The sequence below is a fragment of the Peromyscus maniculatus genome, chromosome 1 (genome assembly GCF_049852395.1).
Source record: "Peromyscus maniculatus bairdii isolate BWxNUB_F1_BW_parent chromosome 1, HU_Pman_BW_mat_3.1, whole genome shotgun sequence".
Classification (NCBI taxonomy): domain Eukaryota; kingdom Metazoa; phylum Chordata; class Mammalia; order Rodentia; family Cricetidae; genus Peromyscus; species Peromyscus maniculatus.
The window spans coordinates 101,385,921-101,413,866 of NC_134852.1; the positions used below are offsets into that span (position 1 = coordinate 101,385,921).

A 27,946-nucleotide genomic window follows, 5' to 3' on the forward strand; every position below is an offset into this window, starting at 1 on the left:
CTGGTGACTTTAGAGATGGGAGAGACTCCTGGAGACAGGAGAGGTTTTGTGTGTGCTAAACACTCCTTTCTTCCCCTCCATGAAATGAGGCCCCAGCAGTGGCATGGAATTGTTTTAGGAGGTTGTAAAGTTAAGTTTTCCATTTTGGTCAACTATAGATTTGCACAAGATTAAAGGAAACAACACAGAGAAATCCATGTACCTTTAATTAGCTGTGGTGTGAAGGGCTAGAGATTCCCAGGGCTGATCAAAACTGGTCTATAAACCTGGATAAAAGAGACACGTTTTCTTCACCAGCTCTGTGTATCTGTGGAATTATGGAAAATAAGATTCAAGGTGCTATATAAATGTTATTGCTTCTCTGCCTCCTCTTCTTCCTTCTTTCTCTCTCTTCTCCCTCCTTTATTTTTCTGTCTCTCTTGTGACTTAGCAATTATCCAACCTAGTTTCTCTCCCTCTCTCCCATCTTTCTGTTAATTTTTCAAGTTACATACAAAGTGATAGGTTTCACTATGGCATTTTTAACGTGTGTATCATTTATTATACTTTGTTCTAATCCTTCCTCCTCTCTTTTACTGTCCCCCTAATTCCCCCCCACTAGTCTTTCTACCCCCAAACATTTCTAATTCTGGCTTACCTGTCACGTGTATTCTCCTCTCTCTTTCCTCTTCCCCCTCTCCTGTAAGGTATCTTCCTTCCCCTCCTGGACTGCTTTCTCTGTTAGCATGGTATACACACACACACACACACACACACACACACACACACACACACACACACACACACACTTTCTCCCCCTCCTGGACTGCTTTCTCTGTTAGGATGGTACACACACACACACACACACACACACACACACACACACACACACACACACACACACACGCAGAGGAGGGTACCACTAGGTCAAATAGAAGCTCTATTTTCAGTTGGTTGAGAAATCTCCACCCTGGTTTCTAAGGTGGCTGTACCAGCATACAGTCCTCCCAGCAGCGGATAAGTCCCCTTCCCCACATCCTCGCCAGCATTTGCTGTCATCTGTTTTATTGATAATAGCTACTCTGACTGGGTGCCATGAAATCTCAAGACAGTTTTTTTTTTTTTTTTAGTTTTTCGAGACAGGGTTTCTCTGTGTAGCTTTGCGCCTTTCCTGGGACTCACTTGGTAGTCCAGGCTGGCCTCGAACTCACCGAGATCCACCTGGCTCTGCCTCCCGAGTGCTGGGATTAAAGGCGTGCGCCACCACCGCCCGGCTTCAAGACAGTTTTAATATGCATTTCCCATGTAGCCAAAACTATTGAACACTTTAACATATTCACTGGCCGTCGGAGAACTGTTCACTCAGATCACTATTCATTGATTTGATGTAGGGCTTTGTATTGATTGATTTCATGCATTTATTGATTGGATATAGGGCTTTGTTTTTGTTTTGTGGGTGTGTGTATTGTGTTAAGTATTTGGAATTTATTCCATTTCCTACACATTAATCTCCGGTCTGATGTGCAGTTGGAAGCATTTTCTCCCACCCTGTAACTTGTCTCTTCACGCTACTGATTGCGTCCTCCTCTGTGCTGAAGGCTTTTACCTCATAACATCCCATTTATCAGCATTTGAGGTGATTTCTACCAGAGACCTTTTCAGAAAGACTCTGCCTATGTCCATATCTTGAAATATTTTCCTTATTTTTTTCTCTTGCAGTTCAAAAACACTGAAGTATTTGATTTATTTTCAATGATTTTTTTTGTACAGGATCAGAGATACAGCCTTAGTTTCATTCTTCTACCTGTGACTATCCAGTTTGGCCAGCAGCATCTGTTGAAGAAGCTGCCTTTTTTATCCAAATGTATATTTTTGAAAACTTTGTTGAAAATTGGATGGCTGTACCTATAGGGTATATTTCTGGGTCTTGGTCTGCATGCCTGTTTTTTTGTGCTGGTACGACACCCTTGTCACCGTCTTGGTCAGGGCTATTATTGCTGTGACGATATACCTTGATGAAAGCAACTTGGGGAGGCAAAGATTTATTAGATCATAGTTCACTGTCAAGGGAAGTCAGGACAGGAACTCAAGCAGGGCAGGAACCTGGAGGCAGGAGCTGATGCAGAGGTCATGGAGGGGTGTCTTGCTCATTGCTCATCATGGCTTGCTCAGCCTGCTTTCTTCTAGAACCCAGGACCACCATCTCAGGGATGGCACTACCCACAATGGGCTGGGCCCTCCCCCATTAATCACCAATTAAGAAAATGCCCTATGGCTGGATTTATGGAGGCATTTTTTTTCTATAGACATTCCCTCCTCTCAAATAACTCTAGCTTGTGTCAAGTTGCCATAAAACTAGCCAGTACAGTCACTATATAGATAGGGAACATAACTGAGACCAGACACTGTGATTCCCTAGCATAGCTCTTTCTGCTTAGTGTTGATTTGACTATTTGTGGTTTTGTTGTTGTTGTTTGTTTTTGTGTGTGTATGTGTGTGTGTATTTTTTCCATATGAACCTTAGAATTTTTTTCTAGCTCTGCAAAGAATATTATTGAGATTTAGATGGGGTTTGCATTGAATTGGAAGACTGTTCTTTAGTTAATACAACCATTTTTACAGTATTAATTTTGGCAATCCATGCTTGTGGGAATTCTTTCCATTTTCTAGTATATGTTCCAATTTCTTTTCTTGGCATCTTAAAGTTTTCATCACAGAGGTCTTTTGCCTCTTCTGTTAGGTTTGAGTACCAGGTGTGTTATCTGTTTCAAAGCTCTAGTGAGCGGGATTGCTTTCCTGACTTCTTTCTGAGCAAGTTATTGTATAGAGAAGCTGCTGCTCCTGACATGTCGAGTTTACAACCTGTTACGTCATCAATTTTGTCTCTCACATCACGAATCTTCTGATAGAGTCTTTAACATTTTTGAAGTACAGTATCATTATGGGCAAATTTGGATCATTTGACTTATTTTTTCCCTATTTGTATACCTTTACATTTTTCTCCTGCTTTTTTGCTCTAAGACTTGGAGTACAATATTGACTGTATAATAAACCACTTGTCCTAGCTCTAATTTTAAAGGACACATATAGGTGTGTCATGTTAAGGTATGTTCCTTTTATTCCTAGTTTTTTTTTTTCAGGTTTTTATCATGAAGGTCTGTTGATCTTTGTCAAAGGTCTGTTCTGTATTATCAAGATGACTATATGTGACTTCTGTTCTTGGGCTGTTCATGTGCTGAATTATATTTATTGAGTTACATATTTCTATGCTTCTAATGTATGTAATCTAATAAATAAACAAACATACAGTAATACTTAACCCATGATGATATATTTCCCTTCTCTTTAGTGGCATTTGCCAGCCAATATTTAGAGATGATTGTAATCATGGTCCCTAAATTTGAGATGAAAAAGCAGTATAGTCTCAATAGTTTTTCTTGATTTCTTTTGGTCATCTACTTTTTACTTTCTTAGATATAAGACAAAAAAGTCAGTGGAACAGAATTCATGTCTTTAGACAAGACTTCTCTCCAAATCTCTCTCAATTTACTTACTCCTTTGTGTAAGATGGTCATGGGCTTTCTTTCCTCTTGGTGGCTTTGGCGCCCTAACAGGAGAATCAGGCTGGAGGAATCTGAGGCATTCCGTGGTTCAGCAGCCCTGAACACTCAAGCTCTATTTTCATACCATTGTATTGCTCCATCTCCACCATTAAACTTTTGCAAGCTGCTGTCCCTATTTACAAGTTCATCAAGCACTTTCACTGGGGAAGTGTCCTCTCTTCCAGAGTTGGTCTCTGAACAAAGGTGAGAATTCTCCTGGGGTTTGTGAAGGGAATTTCCAACTTGGAGTGGTGCTGCACTCTTATAATCCCAGCATTTTGAGTTAGAGGCAGGGGGATTTTGAAATCAGAGTTAGCTTTGGCTACATAGTAACACTCTGTCTCAAAAAAAAAAGTGCAGTTACCTTGTGAAGGTATCTGCAATTAACACATAGACCTTGTGGCTAAGCAGTGTCCATCATGTGGTTGGGGAAAGGCTCCTGGGGACTCCATTCCTTGGGATTTTTGAGAATTTCAGTTAAGTTTGGGAATAGACTCTGAGCTAGACATTAGAAAAATGAGTCAAGGTATGGAGTTCATAAAGGTCATCAATAAGAGATGAAGAGCCAAGGACTAACAAAGATACAACCCATCCCATCTGTATACTGGGACACTTCCACTGAAGAAGGCAGGGTGGTTTGGAGGTCAAGAGTGTGCACACTGGGACCTGCCTGGACTGAGTCTACCAGGTCAACCCCGGTCCTCGGGGGAGACCTTGATCTGGAGGAGGTGGGAATGGGGGGTGGGCTGGGGGGAGGGGTGGGCGAGAGGGGGAGAACAGGGGATTCTGTGGCTATTATGTTGAACTGAATGGTGTTATAAAATAATAATAATAATAATAATAATAATAATAATAATAATAAAAAAAAAAAAAAAAAAAAAAAAAAAAAAGAGTGTGCACACTGAAGCTGGACTTCCTGTTCTTTTTAAAATACTACTGTGTCACATTGTGAGCGATCCAAGTGGTAATGACGTGAAGTGCTTAAAACAATGACTGGCATATTCTAAATGCTACACAAGCCTTATTGTTATTAATTAATATTGTTATTAATATTAACGGCTTATTTATCATCAAGAACACCTAGTCTCATCTCACCACAACACAAAACAGTTTTGTGACCCTAGATTATGTGTTTGCCACATAGAAGCTGAGCAATCAATTCTCTCAGACATTATCTGGGTATGCTCTCACTCAGTGCTTTATCTACATGGATACAGCACCAGAGACCACAGCTTAAGGGGCTCGGTTCCACAAGACTGCCTTTGCTTCAGATGATATTTGTAAATAATAGGTTGTCACTTACACTTCTGACTGACTACAAAATGGAGTGCCTGCTGTTTTCTACCACTTGGTCTTGACTGAGTACAAGACCTCACAGAACTCCAACAGGCCTGTATGTTAAGGAACAGTGATCACACAAGATCAATTAATTTAGTGGAAAATAATCCCACTCTTTGGAAGATTAAGCACTATCAAAAGAATGACTATGTAATTTCCTACCAACTGTGGGGTAGCTTTCCTCTGGCGTTTGAAATGAAACAAGTGTTAAGCTTGTAAGTTACTGTGGCATGGTTTGTTGTATCCCAGTTCTGCTGTGGCTCGAACTGTGTTCTTTCTCCACTCCATGTCACAGTGCCCATTGCTGGAAGGTCGCTATGGGAGAGGTCATCTTTTCAATGGCTTCTTTGTGAATGAGGAGATAGAGACTTCAGGAGGTTAAAATTGACTTTGGTTTTGCATTATGCCCCAGTCTTCTGTGATCATACCCATCTCAGCAGGGAAATGTACCCAGTGAGTCTCACATAGTATGCCCTTAGGATGGACTCATCCATTGTCCCCCATTGACTGAAAAACTAAAAATGAGTACTTGTTTACCTTCTCAAAGTTATAGGTAACGTTGTTTTAGTGAAATCTTTTTAGTTTGCTGTTCTTGCTTGGGCTTTCATTTAAGATTTGCCTCCACTGGGGTAAAAACAGAGGTTTTGTTAGGTGTTCACTCACGTTTGGAATTTTTCAAATGAAAAAACATACATACTATACACACACAAAAATACATACATACATACACACACACACACACACACACACACACACACACACACACACACACACACACACACTGAAATGGCCATAAGCAGGGATTATACTCTTCAGTAAAATGAGCATGGTAAAAACACTCTCCTTTTGGTGTTGACCATAGCCTGGTTGAACTATCTCTATAAGTATGGTGTATCTTCATCAAAATAACAATGACCACACATATAATCCTGATACCATCCTCCCAATATTCATCTACCTCTTAACCCAAATAAGCCTTGTTAGAACATTTTTCTGTAGGGGAGTGGGTGCCTGATTTTTACTCCCTGGTACCAGTTTGATGGTTTTATAGACACTTAGCAATCACCCTTATAGCTTTCTCTGTATTACATAATGATTTAAAAATTGTATGCAAATGATTGAGAATTAAGGAGGGGGGAGGGGAGGAAGAGGGGAGGAGGAAGACGAGAAGGAGAAAGACAGAATTATCCCACTCTTAGAGAAGCTTAGAGAAAGATTGGTTGAAAATTGTCACACTCTTTAGAGAAACCTAAGTACTACTGAAAGAATGCACACATAATATACACACACTATACATACACACACTACACATACATACTACACAATACAATACACACACACATTACACACACAATAACACACCACACACATACATACACACACACACACACACACAGAGTATAGTTAGTACAGTATAGTACCATGTGTACATCTCACTTCTCACTAAGTAGCATTATTAGGTTTTTACTTAGACAACTCTTCATGTCTCCACAAAGCTTGATACCTTCAGTTGAGCTCAAGATACTGCAAACCCTGGAAAATCTGCTGAAGAGCCTCCACGCTAGCTCAAGAGCTCCCTTTGCTCATGGCATTTGCTTCCCTGTTGGCTTCACAGCTGATGTGGGGGAGGAGAAATTTCATTGTCAGAGCTGCTTTCCAAGGTTAGGTTTTGGCTAACACAGTCACACAGCACCTGTCCCCACACTAGCCACATTGCTTGCTAGTTGCTTAAGGATAGAAATGATTTTTTTTTCAAAACTTCATTGTACCCTATATTGTATGAATTACTGTGAATTTCACCTAATGACTCCTGATGAAATAGATATTATATATGGGTTTCCACGTGTAATAAAATTATTAGAATTCTGTAGGGTTGACTCAACACTCACTGGAAGTTAGACCTATAATTCTGAGAAGAGTAAATTGTCTTCTAGGGCAGCCGGGTGGTAGTGGGTGGCACACGCCTTTAATCCCAGCACTCGGGAGGCAGAGCCAGGTAGATCTCTGTAAGTTTGAGGCCAGTCTGGTCTACAGAGCAAGATCCAGAACAGGCACCAAAACTACACAGAGAAACCCTGTCTCGAAAAACAAACAAACAAACAAAATTGTCATCTAGGTTCCTTTCCAAACATAGGTCTGCAGGTAACCTAGATCTTGCTCTCCTTTGTGTGTGAGGCCTTTTCCTTAAGCATCTCCTGCTATTTGCAGCCTCCCCACTGGCAGTTTGGCTGATATGCAGAACACTGGCTGTTTTTCGGAGCCAGGCCTGCTAGATTAAACCTCTCTGTGATCCTGAGGCTCTATCATCGCCTTGAAATCTTTCCAGCCATTCTCCTCCTCTCCCTTCCAGCATCAGGAACAGGTCCAGGTTGCTCATTAATTACATTCTTGAGGCTTGGTAGCAGCAAATGTGGTCCGGGAGGCGGGCTTGCTGTGCAGGCATGTGACTGGTCACATCCACAGTTGGGAGCACCTTGCCGGGCAGGGTCAGCTACCTCGGATAGTTACGCAACAGTCAGCAATGCCAAGGTCAGATGATTTCATCCTCTCCCAGTGCTGTAGACCCCATTCCCTTTGCCCTACACGAGACCCCTCACAATACCCCCATTTTCCTAACTATTCCCCTCTCCTTCGCTATCACTATACCATATGGAAGGTGCTTAGATTTTTTTGTGTAATACAGCAGGATGACTTTTTTTTTCCTTGAGTAGTTTAAATAGTCTGCCTCTGTGTTTCTTTCTGCTCTCAGCTAGCTCAGTGGGGAAGCTGGCATTTACTTTGTCATTTGATTTTATGTGTGTGGGGAAAAATAATATTGACGGGTACACCTCATTTCACAAGAGTGGTCGGCCAGCCAAGTGAGTAACGTCAGGGTCATTAGTAGTCGGCCAAGGATGAGAACCCAGATTTTTGTTCCTCTAGGCAGGGCATAGCAAACCCTATAGACACAGGGTTTATAATCATTTACTCCTTCCTGCCTTTTGGGCTGCTTTAAGATTTGACTAATACCATTAAGTTCTTTCCTAGACCAGTGCAAAGGGATTTTTTTTTTTTTTAAATAAAGATTTAGGAAAAGTGCTGATGTGGCAACATCGTAACTTCTACCTGGACCCTAGACTAGGAGGTTCTTCACAGACATTGCTACATTGGAGCCACACGCAGAATGAAACTGTTGGCATCACATGGCAAGTTTAACAAGTGAGTGTCCTAGGCATTCAGAGGGCCTGGGAGTGAAAGTCCAGCCCTGTTTGCATCCTGCAGGGTTCCAGGGGAGTTCCTGTGCAGAGCGCCACACACCTGGTCCTTCCTGCTGTCCGTATTTCTTCTCTCCCTGATGTGTCGTATAGAACTTAGGAGCTCCAGCTATCTTGGGGCAAGTTCTGACTCAACTGCTTAGAAGTGTTATGGACACAAGTTAAGTCCCTTATTCTCTCTAACCTTCAGTGACTTTCCTGGAATGTGAATGATGGTGACTCTGATGCGCTATACTATAAGACTGGGGGAAGGGAGTGGAAGAAGATAAAATGTCTGTTTCTTTTCAGACTCTTCCACCAAGTGCACATCCAGCTAAGGGACTGTATTAATTAAGTTTCTTTTATCTTCTGTAGCACATACATACTTTAGTGTTATTAGTGGTTAATAAGGCACTTTGATTTTCCTGTAGAAGACTACATTCTTCCTTGCTATTTGTTATTTAAGTTTCCAGCATTTGGTTGAGAAATCTTTGGAAAAGGAAGTGTATAATTATTCCTTTGGGCTCAGCAAAAGAAAAAGAAACCACCAAGCTGGACATCATTTATAGCTTTGAGTTGCCTTTTTAAGAACTGTGGTTCAGTTGGTTTTAAACCAATGAAAGTTTCTTGGGGATAAATGTAATGTATATTTTCAATCTTGGCAAAGATTATGTCATAGTTCTGAGCAGCTATATATGTTTTTTCCTAATATGGTAAAAGCTTGGAGAAAAGTTACTTTCTCACTTTTTGAGCAGAGAAAACACTTCTTAAAAAAAAAAAAGAAACGAAAAAAGAAGAAAGTTCTGATCTTTTGGAATAACAAGAAATGCATGTGGTACTTTGGTGAAATTTGGTACAAGGTCACAAAACATGGAGTGGCAGACATAAATCTGGCACTGGGGAATTCTGGGGAGCCAGACAGGATATCTCTGCTTCCAGGGGAGCTTAGGTGAGTGGAGACAGGAGGTAAACAGACAGTCACTCTATAACTCAAAGCTAATGTGATTTGTGAGATGGGCTAGCCTCATCTTTCCAAAGAAAGCAGGTATGTGGAAAGATGCGTAGGAGTTTAAGGAGGGCTGGATGGGCCTTGCAGTAGGGGGAGCTGAATATCTCAAAGGAACAGAGGTGTGAGAGGTAGGTGTGAGGCACTTCCAGGAACTGCATAAGGAAAATGGAGAGGAAGGCTGGGGAAGATGTGGGGGCCGGTGTAAAGCTGGGGTCTTGACTGCTGTTTGGAGGCAGTGAGGAGTCATTAAACGTACCTCCTAAAAAGAAGCCTTAAACTGAGCAAGGGCCTTAGGTCAGAGCCCACCACTTTATTAGATAAGTGTGGAAACTCTGCCGACAGAGGAGAGGTTTCTCATGGCCACACAGGTCATGAGGGGTTGATGGTATCCACATGTCTTTACATAGGGGTGTCAGGGCTGGATGAAATGAATGCATTTCATCACAATGAAATGCAGCATTGACCTTCTGAAGGCAGATTCTCATAGGAACGTTTGGCCAAAGATTTATCACGGGGGACTGTACTGTTTGGGCTAATGACCCCAGCATGCCTTTTTGCATAGTATTGCCTTTAAAGGAAAGGCCATCACTCCCTAGAAATGCTCTTTGGTTATTTTTAAACCATGTGGTAGGGGGAATTAGTGGAATTCCTAAGGTCATCTCCAGCTGTTTTTCTCCAAAAGACCAGCTGAATATTTCATGAGATTTGCTCATTAGGACTTTTATCCTTCTGTGAAGCATTGTACCGGGTCTGAGTCAGGGAAGTCTGGGAAATAAGAGCAGGGAGGGAGTTTGAGGGAGACTGAGCTGGTGCTGCTGCTTTTGGCATTTAATATTAACCTTAACTGCAGTTCTACATAAAGGTGGTCATTTCTCTCACCTTCTCATAGGCAGGGGGCATCTTAGTGGCAAATGACCACTTCCTCAAAGGATGGCTGGAATTTGAAGGGTCAGGGAGGGACCAGTTCACCATGATGCCTGAGCAGAAGTCCTGACCAAATTACCTGATCGTTAACATCATGTAACAGTTCCCATAATGCAATAGCACTTCTTAGTCGAGAAGGTTACTCCAGCCAGATATTCCTGAAGACTTCAAGGAGGTTTCCAAGTGGTATTTGATAGCTGTGGCTATAACACGACTTCTTTTATGTCTTAGGGACTAATTGAAGGCAGATGAAGAAGGCATTCTTCACTTCCTCTGCATGGCACTATGAACCCTTCTGTTAGCCAAACTCAAGGGTATCTGCTAGGAGCTCATGCTGTGTTAGAAGATGAATAGGTACATATAATTGTGTAGCATTTTATTTACAAAATGCCTTTGGATATGTGGTCCCATTGGCCCCCTGTAGCATGTCAGCAAGGGAGTTTGGAGGATGTCTCAACTTCAAAGTGGAACAAATGAATGCTTAACTGAATGCTTTATTCTTGGTCAGCAAGCTAGTGAGTGACCACATTTCCAACAACATGCTGTGGATTTAAATCTCACAATTTTCCCTTGTGACACTGCCAAATAGATTTGGAAAAGGGGGTCCAGTTTCCCCTCTCACAATAGAAATGGTTTAAGGGATACCTTTACAGGAAGGAAATTCTGCTGCACGTATGCCTGAACAGTGAAGGAGAAACCATATCATGGGTTTTTAGACACAACAAGTCAAAACAACTTTATCTCACCAGTTCTGGAACAATGGTTGTTGTTTGAGGTAATGTTCAATGATGTCACAATAACAATGCACAATTATGCTAATGAAAACAATACTTATTTATTACTCGGCTGGGATAAATCATGGGTTAGTAGTATCAACCAAAGACGGATTCTGCAAAGTTTCCATCTTAAAATTTCTCTTGGGGATAGGGAGTTAGCTCAGTTGGTAATGTGCTTACCACCCAAGCATGGGATCTAAGTTTGAATCCTCAGCAAAGAGCCAGGTGCAGCGGCCACACCTGTAATTCCAGGGTGGGGAGGGGGAAACGGGCAGATACCTGGAGCTCACTGGCCGGCCAGTCTAACTGAAACAGTAAAATCAGGAGCAGTGAGCACCTCTGTCTCCAAAAAGTAAGGAGGAGAGGGACTGAGGAAGACTCTTGGCATTGATGTCTGGCTTTTATACACACCACTACACATATGTATATCCCTGTACATGCATGTCTGTGCTACGTGCACGCAAAGGAATTCTAACGGTGATGCTGAAAAAAGATCCAGTGTCCTTGTCCTCTGCCTTGAAACATCTGGAGGTGAGGTCATCCTTGTCCAGGTGGGCAGGACACTTAGAGGAATGCTCCCAACCTTTTAGTACCTTACTCAATACTTAAAAGATTTTTGTCACTACCATGGGCAAGAAGCAGTGGCTTAAAAAGATGAACTGGAGAGAAATCTTCCCTAAAAGAGTGTGTGAGTCAGAACTGCATTTAGAAGTTACAATAATGCTGATGCTTTCATTATCAAGTCACTTGTCTTTTAGACACTATTTGCTTTATTCTTCTCAGGAACTTAGTAAGACCATTACGATTTTACCTATTTTACAGACATGCCTGAAGCTCAGGGAAGCTAGGCAGCTTGTGCTGTGGGAGTACACATGGTTTGTATCAGTCTACCTGACTCCAAAGACTGTGTTCTTTCTTCCTAGGAGAGACGTAGCAGCATTCCAAGGCCTCAGTGAAAGAGTTAATATGGCTGGATTGCGGCAGGGGTATTTGTGACCGGAAGTGGGCTGTAGGAGCAGTTTCATGAGGGAGGTGTCGTTCAAGCTGGGGCTTGAGAGAGAGAAGGTTTTACTGTAGAAAGATACTCGAGAAAGGTGTTCTGGATGGAGGAAGCAGCATAAACAACCACCAGGTGATGATGTGTATGGAATGAGGGAGGAGTGCCTTGGCTGGAATTCAAGGGATAGGAAAGAGGCCCAACGGGAAGGAAAGTTGGCTACCGGCCTCAGACTACGAATGATGTTGATACTAGGTTAAAGAATCTGGGTTCTGATTCAAGAAAGCTCTGGAAGAAGGGTTTAAGTGTTGGTATAGCATAAGCAGAGTGAATCTATTAGATTACTTAATAATCCAATACCAATGGAGAACGAGGCCGGAAGTAGAACTGGAAGGAGACTGCAGAGGTCCAGTCAGCTGCACCAGGAATGATTGGAGAGAAAAGTGTCCAGGTTGCCTATAGTTACTTATAGTCAGCAGGGGTGCTGGGGAGGTGACTTAGGTAGAGTGCTTGCCTAGAATGTGTGAGGCTCTGGGTTTTATCTCCACTCCTGCAAAACAAAACAGAACAACCACGAAACACTAAACACACACACACACACACACACACACACACACACACGCACGCACGCACGCACGCACGCACGCACGCACACGCGCACACGCACATGTACACGCACAAGCACAGAGGCCTAGCCAGCAAACTGGGGATTCAGAGACAGATGCGCATGTATTGCTGCTATGCTAAATTTAGTGACATTAAACACCAGCAGATTATGAATGACAAGAGTCATAGGCGCTAAAATCAAGGGGCCAACGGAGTTGAGTTCCTCCTGAGGATTTGTTTTGTGGCGAATGTTTCCTAGTTTTTCCAGCTTCTAGAGGTGGCGTCCCTGACTTCTTCCTCCAGCTTCACAACACACCATTCCAACTGTCTTCTTCCAGGTATCACCGCCTCTCCTCTGGTTGTCCTTCACGTAAAGACCCCATGGTCATGTTGGCTCTACCTAGATAATAGAGCATAGAGGTTCTCCCTATGGCAAGACCCTTGATCCTATTTGCAAAGTTCTTTTTACTATATAAGGCAACATATTTACAGTTTCTATGAAATAGCATGTGGAGAGATTTGAAAGATGGCCATTCTGCCTACTGCAGTTACCAAATACACATATGGAAAAATTTTATATGCCTCGTGTCATCCAGCTTGACATGTGTGTGTGTGTGTGTGTGTGTGTGTGTGAATTGACTTGATTTTCCTCTCTATCCTCTTTCCCTTTGTCCTTCAATTATGCAATAAATGAGGTACCAGCTATGTGTCAAGCCCATGCTAGGCACTGGGGACACGGTAATGCCAAGGCCTCTGCACACTACTGAAAAAAATAAAATCAGAGTAGAATCAGAGCGGAGAAGTTAATGTAGAACCAGAGACCAAGATATCACACTTTTGGCTTATAGTATGCTAGAATGGGGGTCAAAACCTAAACAGGAGGATTGAGAAATTTTGACATTTTAAGAATGGAATCCTCTCACCAACTTCTCTCTTACCCATACTTCAAATTTAGAAGACTTTTTAAAGTTCTCTTCAAAGACCTCAGTGGTGGGGTCTGCATGAGTACACCCATAGAAACCAGTAATTTTCTCCCTAAAATGGGGTGGGAGGGCAGGGGAGGGGAAGAAAGTCTCTTGAGGTAAGAGGAAAAGCAGTGGCAGTCATGCTCCAGCCTCAAGGCAACATGGGAAGGTGGAGAGCTAGGAAAACACTGGAGCCTTCTTGTGAAGGGCTGTTTAGGGGCACTCATTATGCCCATTCTGTTTGACTTACAGCCAAATGTCAACATCATGATAACCCTGTCCAGCATGTTTGGCTACCCTTGAAATACAGACCAGGAAACTAACCTGGAGTCCTTAAGGGTGTCTTGAAAGACTCATAAGAGATCAGTCGTCTTCCAAGAAGACTTAAAAGCCAGTATAGTATGTTCAACTATATCACAGCAGCCCTTTAAGTCAGGAGCATTGAGAATGATCACAGAAGACACTGGATTTCAAAACATCTGTTTAGAAAGTGAAGAGGACGAAGGAAGACTTCACACGTTCTAGGAACTGGTGTGTCTTTGATGGGATGGTTCATGGAATGAGCAGAGATGTGAGTGGGTATGAGACTAGGGTGAGGAGCCTGAGGTGATCTAGTGTGTGGTAGCTTTTGAGACAAGGATGGTAAGTGTGGCTGCTGTACTGGCAGCATCTTTAGCACCTCCTTAAAATCCGTGTCCTGGCTGCATCACTCTTAGGGAGACATTCATTCTCAGGGTACTGGTGCACGATGCTGGACTGGGTGGCGCTGCTTCATGTTCTGTACCCTGGGTGCCTTATTTGCTTCATTCCTCCATACTGGATTTGAGCAGGGTTTAGGTGGGGGAGAAGACCAATTAGTTCAGCGGTCTCATCTCAAGCGCTACATTACAGTCACCTGGAACCTGTAACAGACGTCTCCCAGGGCTCCCACCTCTGACCTGTTACACGAGAATCACTTGGGGTGGGTGGCAGCAGGGAAGGAGGAGGTGAAGAAATCTGAACAGATTTCCTTTGAATACTTGAAAATTAGGATGCGGAGTGAGGGGCTCACTGTTGCAGTTTTGTATTATGTGTCTTACTGTGCCTTGTTCTGATTTATTCATCTCTCCATTGCCCACTTCCATTTCTCCTGAGTATTCTTGGTAGTTCCTTGCCTTCCCCTAAATAGGAGAGCTGGGAATTTTTTTTAAGTTTTTCAGGTGATGCAGTGGCAAGCTTTGGGAACCTCAAGTGAATACATCTGGAGAGAGTCGCCCCCCCCCAAGTCTGGCTGGGAATGTGCGTAACTCTACCCAAATGAGGCTTTTAAAGTCTAAGCTAATGGAAGCTCCAGTTGAGTTAACTTTATGTTTCTGGGTTAATTCCAGTCTAGTTAATGAATCAGCTGGCTCCTCTACTCCCTCCCTTTAACTGTGAAACCTTGAGAATAATTAAATCTAGAATTTGTCTGTAATTCCTGCTTGCTATCAGTGTGTGGGTTTCAGGAATACTGTGAAATGCAGGCCAACTCATCTAATAATCTGTATTTCCGCTGAAACGGGATATGCCCTGTAGGAGAGAAGTTTTCTTTGAGTGTCCTGGCTCTAATGCCGGGCAGCTGTGCGACCTGAAGCCCTTGCCTAACTCCTCTCTGCCTCAGTTTTCGTGTCTGCACAAAGACCTAGTGAGGACTCCGCAGCTGTGACCTCGGGGGTGGGCGTGGGCATTCACTCTTGCCACAGCTGGAAAACAACTGGCATGTAAAGGAATGTGTTCAACCTTTAGTGATTGCTGAGCTCTTAGCCAGTCATCAGCCATTTCTGACCTACTGGGGATCTTTTTTTTATTTTTTGGTTTTTCGAGACAGGGTTTCTCTGTGTAGCTTTGCACCTTTCCTGGAACTCACTTGGTAGCCCAGGCTGGCCTCAAACTCACAGAGATCTGTCTGTCTCTGCCTCCCGAGTGCTGGGATTAAAGGTGTGCACCACCACCACCCGGCTGCTGGGGATCTTTTATAATGGTCAGACAGACACATCATGTGGGGGGACATCTTAGAAAATGCACATTTCTGGACATCAGCACCTAATGTCGAGTCTGATGATCTGAGCTTGGTCCTTAGGATCCACCTGGTGGGGGGAGAGAACTGACTCCCCCAGGTTGTCTTCTGACCTCTACATGTGTGCCTTGGCATACTCATATCCATCTACACACACACACACACACACACACACACACACACACACACACACAAGAGGTGGGGAGGTGTGAATCTTAAATGGTCTTATTAATGAAAACAAACCCAGAGCCAGATATTGGGGTGAATGCTGAAAGATCAGAGAAGCAGAACAAGCCATAGCCACCCTCACCTCGCCAACTCCTCAGTTGATCTTGATTCCTCAAACTGAAAGCTTCTGAGTCCTCATCCATGGATCTCAGCTGAACTGCTGCTAAAAGCCAAAAGCTTAACAAGACTCTAGTTCCTGGTCCTCACGCCTTATATACCTTTCTGCTTCCTGCCATTACTTCCTGGGATTAAAGGCATGTGTCATCATGCCTGGCTGTTTCCAGTGTGTCTTTGAACTCACAGAGATCCAAATGGATCTCTGCCTCCGGAATGGTAGGATTAAAGGTGTGTGCTATCACTGCCTAAACCTATGTTAAATATAGTGGCTGTTCTGTTCTCTGACCCCTAGATAAGTTTATTGGGGTGGGTGCGCAATATGTCAACCACAGGGGGGAGGGAGGGAGGGAGAGTTTAAATAAACAAACCCTGTCAACTGTGTGACTGAACTGGAAGTGTTGGGAAGGGCAGCAGCCGCCGAATCCAAAAGTGAGGCTGAGGATTGAGCTCTAAAGTGTAAACTGCTCACTGGAAAGCTCTCCAGATAAAACCCAAACAAGTAACTCAACCAATGAATGCACAAATCTCAACACAGAGACAGAAGAAGGATGAAAAGACAAGCCACGTGGCTCCTCTAAAAGATCATTGCTCCCTCACAACAGAATTTAAAGATACAAAAGAGGGTAAAATGCCAGATACAGAATCTAGAAGCTTATGTATGAAAATGGCCCAGAGGTTACAAACAGATGGATGAATAAGTTAAGGAAATTAATCCAGAAGAAAGAAAGCCAGAGACAGATGAGAAGAGCAGCAGTATGGATGCCAAGGGGACCATGAGATAAATGTGGCTGCAGGGGGCCAGGTGAAATGGAGCCGGCGTGTAGAAGTGACCCGCTGGCTCCACCTTGGTGCAGTGGTGTTAGCTTTCATGCCTGGTTGCCCGTGCCTGGGGTGGAGGATATTCAGGAGAGGCCTTTCTTCCGGTGAGGGAGACATGGAAGGATCCTGATTGTCCTCCCTCCACCCTCAGCTTCTCCTGCGGCACCCGTGGGTTATTCCATGCACCCTTCAATGCCACTGTGATTAGAAAGGCTATGAGACGTTCAGCTCTGTGTGCAACGGGGCTGGTAAGTATTACTACCAGGAACGAGAGATCACTGGTCAGAGCTTTTCTTATTTTTATTTTATTATATTTTTGGTTAAGTACCATTCTCTCCAACTCAGACATATTTGTTTTGGCTCTTTTTCTATCGTCCAGTGTATTTTCCCCTTCTTTTTAGATTTGATCCTTGATGTCATGGGACTATCAGAACAATTTGCTTTTCTTCTGAATGATTCATCATGTGAGAGTCACTGCAGACATGAGTTTTCATCCCTTTATCAGGGCTTGAGGCCTTTTTGATACACCAACAGCTTTGCAGGAAAGCAAAGGATGGGTTCTGGCTCCCTTCTTGTGGCAGAGCATGCTGGGAAAGAGATTCTTTAATTAACCCGAGTTTAGTCAGCAAGATGACTGAGGTTGAGGCTGCAAACCCAGATTTCCTCTTTGTTATCAGCAAAAGCAAGTGCTGCTATGGTCTAGTTTTCTCCCTCCGGTTTTGTTTTTAGACACTTGACGGGAGGAGCACTCGCTTTTGTAGCTGAGCCGTGACAGGGGTGACACACAGCAAATGTCAATCAAGCAGTGCACAGTCAAAGCTCTCCTGTTTCCCTTCTGTGTCGCTGTTCCTAGGACTTCACATGTGCCCTAGTTTGGTTTCTGCCGCTGTGAACAAAAGCAACTTGAGGAAGAAAAGATTTATTTGGTTTAGACATCCTGGTCATAATTCATCATTGAGGGAAGTCAGAGCGGGAACTGAAGCAGGGCAGAAACCTAGAGGTAGAAGTTGATGCTGAGACCATGGAGGAGGGCTGCATATTGGCTTGCTTCACATGGGTTGCTCAGCCTCTTCTCTCTCTCTCTCTCTCTCTCTCTCTCTCTCTCTCTCTCTCTCTCTCTCTCTCTCTCTCTCTCTCTCTCTCTCTGATATGGCATGGTTCATAGTGGCCTGGGCCTTCCCACATAATTCATTAAGGAAATGACCCTGTAGACATGCCCACACGTCAATCTAATGGAGGCAAGTTGTCAGTTGAGGTTTCCTGCCTCCCAGGGGACTTCAGTTTGTGTCAAGTTGACAAAACCAACCACCACACTATGTGTCATCTGTACAGTCCTATGTTCTCACCAGCACTTTTTAATAATGTCCCTAAAGAAAAGAAGGCACTCACTCATCCTCACGGGATTCTTAGATTCTTCTCTAAGACAAGAGTCTAAGAGAAGCCATGTGATGGTCAAACCCAGTACAAGATCTGGAGCTAGAACCCAGTGGGTAACGTGGATTTGAGTTCTTACTCCTGGGTCCTAAAGCTGGGTTTATGGGAAGTAGATGCTCTATCCCTCCCTCCCCCCGGTCCCACCCCCTTCTTTAATTTCTACCAATATTTTCATTCCTATTTGAGTGGCAGTTGCTGCGGACACAAAACTCTCAGAAACCCAAACCGTGCCTCTAAATCAGTGGGTGGCAATGAGTGGACCTGAGTTCGAGACAGGCTGATGTCTATTGCGATAGTCTGAGTCATCTGCTAACAGAACACGGCAGAGGGACTCCAACCTGGCCTAGAGCCATTAGAGAAGGAGACAGGTACAGTAAGTAGCATGTAAATTAGGAACCAGAAGGCAAGACTAGCCTATGCAAAGACCCGGTGACCAAAGGAACTGTAGGTGTTCAGCATGGCTGGTTCTGAAGGGAAAGAACTTGAGGAAGAAAGAGGTGTGAGTTCCCAGGCCATGTTAAGGACTTTTAGCTTCAGTTATTGGACCATGGAAAGACAGCAAAGGGTTTTCAGCTTAGCATATGTTTTGTTTGGAGCTGAGATAGAGAATGATCACTTGGCAGCATGCCAAAGATGGGTGGGAGGCTGAGCACACAGGAAACTTTCTACTCACCGCTGCGATACTTCTGTGACTCATTGAATCAGTGATCCCTGTGAATACAGGAATGTTCTTTTTTTGGCTTCCTCTCCTTATAGATATTATTATCCCCTTCTAGGGTTGGTAAGAGTGCCTGGCACTTCAGGGGATATAACATCTTCTTATAGCCACGAGGCAGCGATTCCTGTATGCTTTAAGAAGAGACTGATGGTCTACAAACAGAAGAACTTTATTTTGCCACTTCATTTTAAGGAGTCTGTGTCGAAGTGGGCACCGAATAAGATGCCAACAACAGGTTGGGCTATCATGTCAAAACAATTGGTAAATGCCAATCTCACTTGATGGCAAAAGTCTTCTTTGGGCTCAGCCTCTTTGTCAAAACACAGAACCCACCTCAGCATCCTTCTGTGGAGAAGCAGAATGAGTACCAGGCATGTTGGGGGCACTTAGGAAACATTCACCCCCTTCTCTCTTCACCTGCCTCTCCTTAACGCTGCTCCATCTCAGACTGAGAGCCAGAATCTTACAGTCCTTCCAATACCCAGTGCAGTCTGGACCTCTTCCTCTCTGACCTGCTCTTCCTGTTATCCTGGCTCACTCTGTGGTACCCAGCCCTAGACAATTTGTGGTTTTCACTCCCACCTCAGGGTGCTCTGATATCAGCATGGCACATCTCTTCATCTTTCTCAAGTTTTTGTTCAAATGTCATGTCAGTGGGGCCTACCCTAACCAAATCCCCCTTCTCTCACATGGTTACTCGACTTCCTCTTCCGCTTTTTTCTTCCGTAGCGCTTGCCACCTTCCAACACAATACATAGTTTGATTATTTAGACTGTGCAGTTTAGAAAGAATTGGTTGTATTATTTAGTGTGGCCAGTCTCTTGCTGGTCGCACGTGAGGTCTACACAGCAGGAAACACTTCTCGCTTGCCCTTTGCTGCCCCTCCAGTGTGTGGAAGTATACAGGGCTCTCTATTGGCTGAGTGAAGGAATGAAAGAAACACTCATTTAGCTCCTAGCTAAATGCCATCTGAAGTAGTGGGAGCAGGTAAGGATGTGGTTCTGAAGAGTCTCAGCTGCCCTGGGGCAGCCTCTTACCGTCTGCTGGGTAGAGACCCCTGACTACCCACCTACGAGGAGAGGGTTCCAGCCCTGCACCGCATTGGAAAATGAGAAAATTACCCTCTGCCTTGCTGACAGCCTGCCATAAGAGGAGCTTTTATTTTTGGTTTTGCTTTGACCCTTAGACATCAGTACACACAAGTACCGGTTAGCTTGCCTTATTTTCCTTGGAGGTGTGGAAACCAACATTGTGCCTTCGGCAGCCCTTCCCATTACTACTGTGAGACGACTGAAAGTGTTTTTTCTCCTCCTGTCCCAACTCCTTGATCATAGAAGCAATCTCTTACTCAACCACACGGCAGTGCAGGGAAGGTCTCACTGTGGGTGCAGTTCTAAGTATGTGGCTTAAATCCATCTCCTTGCCCATCTTGGGGACCTGAGGAAGTTGCTGTGTGTAAAAGAGGAGAACAGAGATGACTGTGTCTTGGTAATGGTGTGTGTTGAAACTGATTTGTTCATGTATTTATTCACATCCAGAGATTCAGTAAAATAGAGGGGTCTGAGAGCAATTATAGTAGGGAATCTCTCTTTCAATAACATAGAACACTCACTATTGTAATTATATACAGATAAAGGAAATAAATATCCATATGTATTCATGAAATATATATTCACATATGTATATATACACACATTCATATATATATATATACACACACACACACACACACACACACACATATGGCAAAGGAGGATGCTTTGTATCAGCTAGGCTTCTGCTGCAAATGTGAAACTTTAGTGGTTTCTAACAATAAGCATTTGTTTCTTTCTTTTGTAGCTGTGCGTCAGCCAGAGTGATCCTGAATCAGGTGGGTCAGGTTCAAGTCTGTTGCAGGGAGGGCATGAAAAGTTAGGAACAGTAATTTAATGTATGCTAGGTTTTACTGCTGGCTATAGAAGTTAGTAAAGGCTTCATGGAGGTGGTAATTTTGATCTGCCTTGAAGAATGAGCAGATTCCAAGGCAGACAGGCAGGGTATAGCTTATGCCAGTACATGAAGTTTTTAAAAAGAGACTATTGAAATAATGTATTCATATAGATAGATAGATAGATAGATAGATAGATAGATAGATAGATAGATAGATAGATGTGTGTGTGTGTGTGTGTGTGTGTGTGTGTGTGTGTGTGTGTGTGTGTGTAGTTATTGTGGCAAGATAAAAGAGCTACAGGAAAATGAAACAAAGTCATCAGTTTCTGTTTATGAAGCTCAAATTTCTTATCACAAAGACAAATGGAAAACAGACAACCAAGCAAAATCTTTGGGTGTGTGAGTGAACATTTATTTTTCTCTTTTAAAAATGTTTATTAAAATTGTTTTCATACAATATATTTTTATCATATTCTTCTCCTTACACCTCACAGTTTCTCCCAACCTCCCTTACCACCCAACTGCATGTTCTCTCTCTTTATCAAAAAAAAAAAACAACAAAAAATGAAAATCAAAACAAATTATAAAAAGAAAATCAATAAGAAAAACAAACAAAAAAGTTGGAGTCAGTTTTGACCAAGCACAGTCTCATTTGGCAACAAAAGTCTGGGCTCCAAAGGGAGGCCAGGATGTATTTTCAGTGGCTGGTTTTGGTACAGGGTGCAAGATACGTTCTTGTTATAGTCACTGCTTTACTTAACCACTACAGTCTGTGAAGAACATCCTAATGCTGAGTATAGAGGAGCAGGTAAGACCTCGGGTGGAGTAACTTGATTAATGGCTTATAGCTAGCAAGCCAGTGGCCTATGGTAGCTGCCCAGTAGTTCTGTTTTGCAAGGTATCTATCTATAAACTCCACTCACTTGTGTACACATTTTTTTTTTCCTTCTTAAATGGGACTGCTTTAAGAATTGCTTAAGCACATGGCTTTGAGAGTCTGTTCCACATAGGCAGCTCTAGACTTGTTAAAAGGACCCATAATCGAGTAAATCATCTCTAAGGTTTTGCCTCATGGCATTCTTCAAATTTCACCCTCGTATTTCACCCATTTTTAGGATACTTCTGGTAAAATAGGATTCTTACCTGTCTTGTGACTCAAAACTGCTGACTTGGCATGGGAGTGTTTTGGAACCCTCTCTCTTGCTTCCTTTCCCCCAGTTTATATGTGCATATCATTAAGTGTTCAGAAATGAAGAAAGACAAGCTTGGCAGGTTCCTCCAGGCCTAGTGAAGGTTGGAGGTGCAGCTGAGCCAACAGTAACTACAGCATGTGCTAGATCTGCCCAGGGTGAGTTCTGCTGCATTACAGAATACAGATGGACGCCAGCAAAATGCTCCCACCTGCAAAAGTGGCAAGCACTTAGAATCTCTATTTTCTGTTTTTTTCCCCCCATAATTCCTTGACACCTGCAGTTGCCTCTTCCTGGCCCTGCTGAACTCCAGCATCACTTTTTAGGCAGGGATTTCTAGGGAGAGAACCTCCACTGCTCAGGTGGGTTGTTAAACACTGACCGGCATCGCTGTGTGTTCCACCTCTGTGATCTAGAACTGGGTGGAAGCATGTTTTTGACACATTGACCTTGAGCTCAGGAAGCTGGCAGAACTGGTTTCCTCCGCTCAAAAACCATCACCTCTGGTCATTTTAAAATGTACCGCTGAGCAGTGCTTACAGACAGGGACTTCTCATTGATTGGTGTTTGTTGTCTCCTGATCCTGCAGGTCAGGGATGCACCAAGGTGGCTGTCTCTCAAGATGGTGGTGATCGTGGAGAGTCTGTGTCTAAGGCTGGTCCAGAGAGGGCACACTCAAGGAATGTTGCTGAAGGCACACGAAAGGAATGAAGCATCTTCCTGAGACCTGTTCATCATCCCACAGACTGCTACTACCTCGAGGGACCTTACTTTTAGGATTTTGATGTCAGCTGCCTCAAACCTTTGTGGAGCCCAGACAAGACTTTTTCCTACCAAATAAGATATTTCATTTTTGTATCCTGTAATCATCCTGGTTATCATTTTAGCTGTTTTCCCCTGAGAATCCCAGGCCTCGTTTGTTACTTTTTTTTTTTTTTTTTTTTTTTTTGTGTGTGTGTGTGTGTGTACACTTCAAAATGATTGACTTAAGCTTCCTGACAGAGGAGGAACAAGATGCCATTTTAAAGGTTCTGCAGCGGGATGCAGCCCTGAAGAGGGCTGAAGAGGAGAGAGTCAGGTAAGAGAGAGTACTTGGGTATGAGGGAAGGAAGAGGCGGTCCACAGAAAATAGGGCTGTTTTCTTTTCAGTCATAACTGGTAGTTTGTCTTGCAGCCTAAACTTATGCATTCCAATTTTAGAGTAACTTCCTGGACAGAACTTTTCCCTCCTGATGCTACTTTCTCTCTTTCTTTCCTTTTGTTTGCTTGGTTTCGTTTGGTTTGGTTTTTGGTTTCCGAGACAGGGTTTCGCTGTGCAGCTTTGGTGCCTGTCCTGGATCTCGCTCTGTAGACCAGACTGGCCTCGAACTCACAGAGATCTGCCTGCCTCTTCCTCCCGAGTGCTGGGGTTGAAGGCGCGCGCCACTCCCCCAGCTCCTGATGTTTGTTAATTTTACCTACTATACTCTTGCTAGAAATAGGGTCTCAGTTTAAACTTTAGCCAGGCATGTGGCGTGGACCTGTAGCTCAAGCTGCTCAGGAGTGTGAGATGGGACCACTTAAGCTCACTGTTTGTGATCAGTGTGGGTAAGACAGTGACATCCTACCTCCTCAAACAGAAACATACCCATAGATGCTTTTGACTCAGTTTAAAATGAGGCACAGAACCAGGCATGATGGCTTATGTCTGTTCTGTAGTCCTAGAATTTGGGAGTCTGAGTCAGGAGGATTGCCTGGAGTTCAATGCTAGCCTAGGTTATTATATAAAACCCTATCTCTTAAAAACAAACAAACAAAACAAGACCAAAAAGCAAATAACCAACAGAAAAAGGCACTGGAGGGATAGTTCAGTCATTCAGGTGTTTGCCACCTAAGCATAATGACCTGCTAGGCATGGCCACATGTGTTTATAGTTCCATTGCTGGGAAGACAGGAACTGAGGACCTCTGAGGCTTACTGGCTAGCCCGTATAGCTGAATGAGTGGGCTCCAGCTTCAGTGAGAGCCTCTGTATAAAAAAAATGTAAGATGGAGAGCAATTGAGGATGAATATGTATTGTCAATCTCTGGTCTCCACATGTTCCTGTGTGAACACGCTTGAGCACATGCACACCAGCATGTGTGCAGGGGGGGCTCCCCCCCCACATTCAATACTGCACATGAAAAATGAAAATTTTAAAATACAGAAAAGGAAAAGAAATGTAGCTGGTAGTTGTGTGTGTGTGTGTGTGTGTGTGTGTGTGTGTGTGTGTGTGTGTGTGTGTGAGAGAGAGAGAGAGAGAGAGAGAGAGAGAGAGAGAGAGAGAGAGAGAGAGAGAGAGAGAGAGAGAGAGATTTGAGATTGAGACAGTGTTGCTGTATAATCCAATCTGGCCTCAGACTCAGGATCTTTCTGTCTCAGACTCATAAATAAGGGATTTATGAGCATATGTTACTATGTTCAGCTAACTTTGTATGTAGTTTTATATCCATTGACTTTTTTTTGATAAAGAATTGTGACCTAAGTTAAATTTTAATTTTTGTTTTTTGTTTTTTGAGACAGGGTTTCTCTATGTAGCTTTGCACCTTTCGTGGATCTCGCTCTGTAGACCATGCTGGCCTCAAACTCACAGAGATCCACCTGCCTCTGCCTCCCAAGTGCAGGGATTAAAGGCGTGCACCATAAGAGATGGCTCAGCCGTTAAAGGCTAGGCTCAGAACTAAAAATAAATTTTAATTTTTAAAGTTTAAAAAATAAGAGAAGTAGTTCATATTTCTAAATACTTTCAGAATTGCTATAATTTGTTTTAAGAGCAAAATTAAAAGTGCTCTTCAAACAGGTCAACTTTCCATTTGACTTGGGTCCTTCAAAGAAAAGTGCCAACTTGACCTACGATCCCTTTTGGATATAACCCAAATGTTCCCTGTCACTTTCACTCATCTGCACAGTAGAAAGAGCACAGAGCATGCTGCTGAGTGGCTGGACTTAATTATTCACTGTCCCTTCTAGGGTCTGGGTCCTGCCACCTACTTACTGTCTCTGTGATCATGGGCTTTGAAAGCAGCAAAAGAGTTCCTGAATGTAAATTAGCGGTATTGGCTTAGTGGTCCCAATCCCAGATTTCCAGAAGGAAAAATAAGCCATGCTCATATTTCCTGGAATACCCAGGCTACAAATGATGGATTTGTTTGTATTGACTCTCACTGAACAGGAATGATTTATTAAAAAAGCTCAATTCAAGCACTACAGCGTGTCCAATCATTGCTACCAAGGACAATAAATGAACGGTGCTTGGCAAGTCACAAAGGGATTAAGATGCTCATTATTTCTCTTGATCTTGCTCTCTTTTGTGCATTTGAGCAATGGAACAGGATATGATGACCCCAGTTGATTACATGTGGAAATTTACTATGTGAGAGGTGGGTGATTTGGCCAACTAGTAGGTGTCACAAGTGAGAGTCAAATCCTGATCTCTACTGACTTTTTCTCTCTCTGAGACATGCCAGTGGAGGAGGGGTGTCAATCATGATACCAGGCTGACATGGAGCTGTGATCATGAGAATGGGACCATGCTTTCTCCCATGTCACCTGCAAATGTAGAGGACTGATACCAATTCAGCCGCCAGAACTTTGCAGCAGCATTAATGCTCCACCCACTTACAGTTTACAAACCTTTTGCTAAACTTTATCCTCTTGTGCTTCTCGTAACAGCCCTGAGCCTTGGCAAGGCTAGGACTGTACTGTCCACTTAGGGGCAAGGAACCACTGGGCCATAGCCTCTTCAGCAGTGCTTTGTGTCCTTTGGGAGATTCTCCTTGAGTCTGTTGTTCTGGGAGGACCTGGCAGGATTCTGAGGGTTCCTGGCACTGCTGTTTTATTGCTGTTGTAAATACATGATAGGAAGAAGCCTAGAGGTGGCAAAAAGTCTTGTGTCAGTCCTAGCTACTAACACTTCTTGGGCATCTTTCTAACTAGGCACCAAGAATTTCTTGTGGACTTGACCACAGGTGGGGCCAGGCCCTTAGGACTCGTGCCAATGTGCACTGGAAAGGGCAGACGGTCACAGAACTGAGGATCCTACTGAAAGAGCCTCATTTGATGTGTCCCAAGAATGTGGCTCTGCAACCAAGTTGCTTTGGAGCCAAAGGGATTTGTAGGCAGTGGTTCTCAGTCTCTTCTGTGTCTGGCCCGGGACAGGGTCTCTGGTTTCTGAAAACGATCCTCCTGGGGCTTTGGCTCAGCAGCTCCTCTGTAATCCTTCACAGTTTATCTTCCTTCTTTGGTCAGTTATGGCTTGATAGCTCTGGCAAGACATGCTGTTGTTAATCTGCCTCAGTCATTTTACGGACAGGCAGGATGACAAAGCAGGGAGAGGGGAAATGGATTACCCAGGATCGCACAGCTGGTCACTGACAAAGCCATGATCTTGGTCCAGCACTTTATGTCTGTCTCATGCTGCTCGTTGAAAGTTTTCTTTCAGAACTGAACAACGAGAGTTCAGTCATTGACACAGGGACCCTGGAGTCAAATCCCATCACCAGTACTTGATCAGCTGTGGCTCATTAGGGCAAGTCACTTAACCTCCTTTCTGAGCTTCGACTCAGAGACCAAGAATGAGCAGGTCCTAACCAAGTCAGATTGTAAAAATGCTTCTTAATCTTCCTGGCATGCAAAAGGCGATGGGTACATTTGAATCCTCCTTCCTACCTAACTCGCTTGTGCCTCTCAAAAGGCACAGAGAGCGCCGCCTAATAGTTTGGTTCCTTATCAAGGAATTACTCCCCAGAGTCTCAACTATTTTTCATGCAATAACATATAGATGCATATCTTGTAAATGAAGAAACTGCCCTGGAGGATAATGCAATTGGTATCTGAAGATGATTGAAGATATGGTCCCAGTCCTTAAGGAATTTACTATCCCATGACTTTTATCCATTTAAAGGACTGTCAATTGGAAATTTAAAAATCTAAATTTTGTTCTAACACAGTTTTACAGCTTCAGTTATCCTTCTTGTCTAAGCCAATCTAGGGGTGTGTTAATTATAGTGAGTATCATTTGAAAAGTAAACTTGCCACTACTATCTACTCGGTGTGTGTGTGTGTGTGTGTGTGAATGCAGGCATGTATATGTATATTCCACCCTTGAGGGAAACATTACTACACACATGTGTGTGTAATTTTAGACTTTTATGGTTTGAAAATGTCATGGAATGCATGTATAGGTCAGAATAAAAGCTTGGGTATTGGCCCTCCATTTCCACAGTTTTTGAGACGCAGTCTCTTTTATTGTTCACCACTACAGGCATCAGGCTATGTGGGCTGTGAGTCGTTCTCCTGTCTCTGCCTCCCATCTTGCTATAGAAGTGCAGGGCTTATAGATGTTGCTGTACCTGGCTGCATGTTGGTTCTGAGGATTGAAGTCAGATCCTCATGCTGGTGTAGACAGCACTTTTTCTCACTGAGCCATCTTTCTAGCCCCTTTCCCATCTTCATTGTGTGGCCCAGGCTAGCTTCATAATGTGGTGCTCCTTCTGCCTCAGTTTCTCATGCACTAGGATTTCAGTTGCTAATGACTCTCATTTGTTAATTGTTTTGGGCGTTAGGAATACAGCCATCCCATAGCTTGAGGATGCCCATGGAGGACTCTTGTACTGTTTTCTATAAAGTCAGCCACTGATTCAGAATCCTTGTCAGTGAGGCTGTGGATAAGGTTTATACTCTCATGGAAGCTGGTTTGCCACTTTCCACACATCTAATGCTTCCAATTGCTCATGTCCAAATTCATGCAAGACTCTTTGGGGATGGTGTAGGTTGTAGGCTGCCTTCCACCCTGATTTCATGGATGACAAAAATGAACATCATGCAGGAAACACCCTCACTTCCTAAACTATCCAAGCTGTCAGTATAGCATATGGACTTGGACCCAGGGGAAATCCTCACAAGGTGGTTGGAGGGGGTTTTTACTTTTTTTTTGGGGGGGGGGGTCTGCCACCCAGATCCCAAATGAATCACACATGGAGATTTATTAATATTCTTAATTATGAATGCCTGGCCTTAGCTTGGCTTGC

The 27,946-nt window shown here is 43.5% G+C and overlaps 1 protein-coding gene across 16 annotated transcripts in view; it reads left to right on the forward strand.

The window, feature by feature from the left end:
- Positions 1-27,946, forward strand: part of Sytl2 (synaptotagmin like 2) — a 108,463-nt gene that overhangs the window by 22,689 nt on the left and 57,828 nt on the right. For 6 of the 16 annotated variants that reach the window (XM_076547060.1, XM_076547042.1, XM_076547075.1 and 3 more), the window contains exon 1: positions 22,738-22,977. In XM_076547060.1, the coding sequence (XP_076403175.1) occupies positions 22,877-22,977 (101 nt within the window). In that variant the 5' untranslated portion in view covers positions 22,738-22,876. Of the gene's footprint in view, positions 1-20,619; positions 20,651-22,488; positions 22,978-27,946 lie in introns of those variants that run through there. The other 10 variants (XM_076547089.1, XM_076547101.1, XM_076547123.1 and 7 more) reach the window with 4 other exon arrangements.